The following is a 4,967-nucleotide window of genomic DNA, read 5'->3' on the forward strand; positions in this document are numbered from 1 at the left end:
GAGGAAAATCAACTCGTATGGTGGCAATGGGCAGACACAAAATCTACAATATATTGCCAACTATTATGTTATTGTGTGAACGTGCACTGATTTCGCAGGCAAGGCTTTGACCACGTGCAATATTTTTCACATCCTGGCGAGGCATTGCCTTGGCTTGGCCTGGCTTTAGACTCCACTTGGGTTATTGTAACTGGAGGGCAAGTGGGAGGGGGACACGCCATGTGGGAGTGCTGTTCAGCGTCTTATCGAGGCGTATAACATATATCATTGACACTTTGACATTGGCGAGAAACTAATGGGGCGGGCAGTGGACAACTGGGGGAGTAGGAGGAGAAGTCTGAGTATGGGCCATGACCGAGGCGGATTTTAGTACTTTTCAAAATGGCACTTAATCATGGCAGCCGCCTGGCACAGGAAAATGCGGAAACTGGCACACACACCACGCGTAATCGCATGTGTTCACGCTTGAAAGGATAACGACGACAACGAGGAGAAGACTGAGGATGAGGATGTCGGGAGGCTTGTGCCCAAGCTGGGTACTGTTCGTCCTGCCAAGCGGCCGAAACGAAATAAGATTAATGACTTGGCAGCGACCAAACTGTAAGGAGTCGTTTGCCGAAGGCGCAAAAAAGGACATGCTGCCCTGCTGCTTTGGCATTGGATAAATTGTTTGCTACTTGGACTGTCATTAGTCGAAAAGTTTGTTTGTTATTGTGTTAAGTGTTATTTGTGCGCATATCCAAGTGTCAGTCTGCCAGACAGTCCCTTCCTATTCTCTCTCTTCCCTAAATTCTCTTAGTTTTCTCCCCTTGCATCTCAGCTTTAGTTACTCTCCGCTCCGCTCCGTATCGTTTATCACTTTCGTTCTTGAAACTCGCATGTCATTTTTAGTTGTGCATTTCCTTTGCCTGAAAACCAAAATAATGACCACAGAATTTGGGGATTTTATAAAAGAGAACTGAATGTACGTTTCATCTCATTAATATCTGCATCTAATGGTTGCGCCGTGACTAAGAAATTCGAATACTAAGAAAAGTGAAAAGTTTCGGGGTTTATGGGATTCTTTGACATTTGTTAAACAAGCATTGCTTGAACTTTATGCAGCAGCGAAGCATAATCATAATTCAATTTAGTCTATTTAGAGCTCGATCAATGCTATTAGCTGGCAAAGTCAAATCAAAGATCAATCACAATCGAAAATCAAACTGAAACCAACAAGAACAAGAGAATTCCGCATAAATTCCAGGAAATGAACAATACGATTTATGTACAATCTTTCGGCAAGCATTTGTGAGGTGAAATAGTGCACACAACTCTCGATATCTTACTGAACAATGTACCATTAAATAGTATAGTGAACGAGGGAGGCAGAGGCGGCTTCACTTCCTTCTGGATGCCCAACAAGATCACACAGAGTCATCCATCAAAAGCGATTTCAAATGCCTTGCAACAATTATTTCGTCTACTTTATTTTTAAACCAAATAAACGTGTTGTTCTAAGACCTGTTCACATTGTTGTTGTCTTAGTTGTTTCTAATGTGCTTTTATTACGTGAAGAAAAAGAACAGAAAAAACAAGAAAAGCCGAAAAAAGAGGAAAAACACGCATGCCAGTTCTCAAGACCATTTTATGGCGGCCTCCCGATTTCAAATCAAATTCTCCCGTCCAACTAAACTCTATCACCAACAAGCTCCTGCTGTGCAGCGTCGCAAAGTAGTAGGTGCTGATTGATATAACAAAGTGAAAATCAAATAAAAAACAAAACATTAAACTATGCAACGGCCTCAGCCCCCCCCTGCCACATTGCGGTCGAAGATCAAAGACCGCCCTGAGATCTGTAATGACAGCTTTGATCATTGTTTTGCTTTTGATTTTTTCCGGTTTACTGCCCGATGTAGAGCGCCCCTGGGCCTCATCTGTCTGTCTCTCAAGTTCTTTCTTTCTCGCTCTCTCTCTCTCTCTCTCTCTCTGTCTTGTTTTCTTTATATGCAGCATTTTACGAGCAATTTCGCGCCTACTTAACAGATTTCACTGGCCCGATCACTTTACAGTTTTCTTAAGAGCGCATTTTAACACATTCTTTTCTCAAATTGTCGTCTCCGATGCAAAAGAGATGTTTTCATGAAAATACGATTAATGTGCCCTAGTTAAATTAAAACAAGTAAGAAGACTACCGTGAAGTGTGGTCGACTGTGAGAGACTCGCCAACTATGTTCAATAAAAGCAAAACATTTCGGTGTTAGCCTTAAAATAAGCCGAAGAAATACTTAAATATAAGGGCGGCTATGTATACCAAATATGTCCCTAAAAAATATTTAAGTATTTTTGCGGCATATTTTATATGTATGTATAGCAAGTGGAATTTTCGCAAATGTACATTTCTGCGATCAGATGAAAATGACAGAATTTTCTTCATGAAATACTTTTGTATGACAATGTGACTTTGGCTAACAATCTGGTATACTCGTATTTTGTACTCTATGGATGTAGTATTTCATCGATATACTAAGTATACTTCTTATAGTATTTTATAGTAACATATTTATTCGGTTATTTTGTATATTTTTAGAAAATTGTTTTATTACTTGTTTAAAATAAAACCTTGTTGGAACAATAACTAAAAAATTTATGAAATAAACGGATTTTAGAAGTTATTTAAAAAATACTCTTTTATTGCAAAAAGACTTACGTACGACGGATCTTTGGATAAAAATCTGATAAATTTGGTACTTTATGATATATTTTGAATGTAGTACCAAATAAGTATATCAATATAGTCATATTCGTATTTTAGTATTTTTGTGGTATATTTATTTGGTATATTATAAGAATAATACCGCACTTCTTTGTTTTTATTGAAAATAGGTAGCGGGTATCTCACAGTCTTGCACACTACATTTTAGCTTTCTTACTTGCTTTATACTATTTTCAACGACTACAACAACAAAGTTAGTGTGTGATCGAAATGTATACATATAAATAGTAACATAAACACAGTGCTATCTGTTTGTCACCATATAAATTAAAATTCAATGATAACTTTATTTATATACTTGGTCCATCAGTTTTAAGCTGAGACACTTAATCTGTATAACCACTAGAAATTGAGCAAAGACAACAGCTGCAAATTTTTCTAATTTTCCTTGGCCACCACAAAATTTCTCCAGATTGTCGAGAAGAATTTATGAGATTTTAAAACCCCTTTGGAATGCACGAAAAGTACACGCTAGTTCGGGGTATAAAATTAGAAAACAGAAGACGTTCTTTTTCAAATAAAAATCACGTAAAATGTCGCCTCGAATTCAAATGAATTGACTGAGAATGAATATTTTAGACTTAGGCACGATTCAACTGCTCCCTGAACCATAAATAATCCGAGATGCGCCTTGTACTCTATTCTGAGAACCCTTTCTGATGTACGTTTAAGAAGGGGGCAGCTCCACAAAGGCTATCAATTTATATTTTATAGTAGGTTCAACATACATAAATTCTGGAAACCACACAATAGAAATTTATGTAATGTCTTCGAGGAAGCCCAAAGCACATTGATTAAAGGTAAAGGAATGATCTCTGTCGCTGTTTCCAAAAGAGCTACCGTTCCAAAAAGATGTTCCAGCTAAGGTGTAACAAATAGTAAGTGCTTCTGTTGTGAACAGGGATAATAAATTAGTAGATCACTAGCCGCAGTCTCAGTTGTTGGTTCTTTTAAATTTGAGTTAGAAATCGGTAACGCGGCCTTTGCTCTCCCAGTCACCATAACGGGTGGGCTCTGGTCCGCGTGGTCCACCGACTTCGCCTGTATGTGGATTAGTATTGTTTGGCCATGGTTTCAGGGGCTCTTTCTCGTGAGCCGGATGTGGCTGGCCTTTGGGAATGCAAAGTAAAGGCGCTTCGGAACGAAGCTTCTCCTTGAATTTCAAATATCGCTCACTGGGTTTGGGCTTTAAATCTTCTTTGCTTTCCTTTAACTGATTATTCTCGATGTTTTCGTCCATCAGAGGATCTATGCCAATATTTGAGTTGCATCGAGTATTGATAATCCGTCTCCATTGGCGGTTAATTGCTCGTGCATAGAAAATCATTTTAAAGCTATAGAAAGAGTTTCGTTAAAGCGATCAGTAAAATGAAAAGATGAATTTTGCTTACCTTTAGTGTGTAAATAAAACATTTAAATATTTTATCCGTTATACCAACGCTTGTATTTATGTTATATACTGCTACTGTTTAGTCTTCAATATTTCAATATTTCTTGTATTTATGTTATATACTGCTACTGTTTAGTCTTCACTACATTTAACAATTATAAATACGAACACTAGATTTTCTAAATAGCTTGAGACAGAGTTTATTTATGATGATAAAATAACAACTCTAAACAAACAATTATTTCTTAATTATAAGCGCAAAAATTTTACCAGATTCTTGTTTTTTCTGTTTTTCAATTTCGGTAGATCCTTAATGTTTTGTGGTCTAGAAAGCGTGAAAAGCGACCTCCTCGACGTCTATTCTTGTATTCCAAAACAGCTACAGTGTGCTCTACTGTGAGAAGCCCGTTGTAATGAAAAAGGAAACAATGAAAATAGACCATATAATGTATCTAAAAAATAATATAAGTATACCATTAAATTCAAAATTTACCATAGAGTACAAAATATGCCAGATTGTTGAGCTAAGTAATTAAAAAACGACATAATTTCTTAAATTTTTATCTGATCGTAGTCAAACTTTGGAAATCGTAAGGTCTAGTAATTATTATATATAACTTTAATATGAAGAATATATATACTATATCTATTAATTAAATTTCTGCATTTCCCTAGAATTAGCTTTATTTTGACATCTAATCTGTGTTTACTAGTTTGGCACGATTTTGAGAAAAATTATTTACTTTTCTTATTAATATTTTTATACCCGCTACCCATAGGGTAAAGTATATATATATATATATATATATATATATATTCTTG

General features: G+C 36.3%; 1 protein-coding gene across 1 annotated transcript; it reads right to left on the reverse strand.

Moving 5' to 3' along the window:
* Positions 1–3,444: 3,444 nt before the first annotated feature.
* Positions 3,445–4,296, reverse strand: LOC133850533 (succinate dehydrogenase assembly factor 4, mitochondrial). Its single transcript, XM_062286656.1, has 2 exons — positions 4,147–4,296; positions 3,445–4,089 (listed from the first exon to the last, which is right to left on the reverse strand). Exon 2 carries the CDS (start codon positions 4,080–4,082, stop codon positions 3,717–3,719), a length of 366 nt encoding a protein of 121 aa, XP_062142640.1. The 5' UTR covers positions 4,083–4,089; positions 4,147–4,296; the 3' UTR covers positions 3,445–3,716.
* Positions 4,297–4,967: the final 671 nt, after the last annotated feature.

This window comes from Drosophila sulfurigaster, chromosome 2L, assembly GCF_023558435.1.
Source record: "Drosophila sulfurigaster albostrigata strain 15112-1811.04 chromosome 2L, ASM2355843v2, whole genome shotgun sequence".
Lineage (NCBI taxonomy): Eukaryota > Metazoa > Arthropoda > Insecta > Diptera > Drosophilidae > Drosophila > Drosophila sulfurigaster.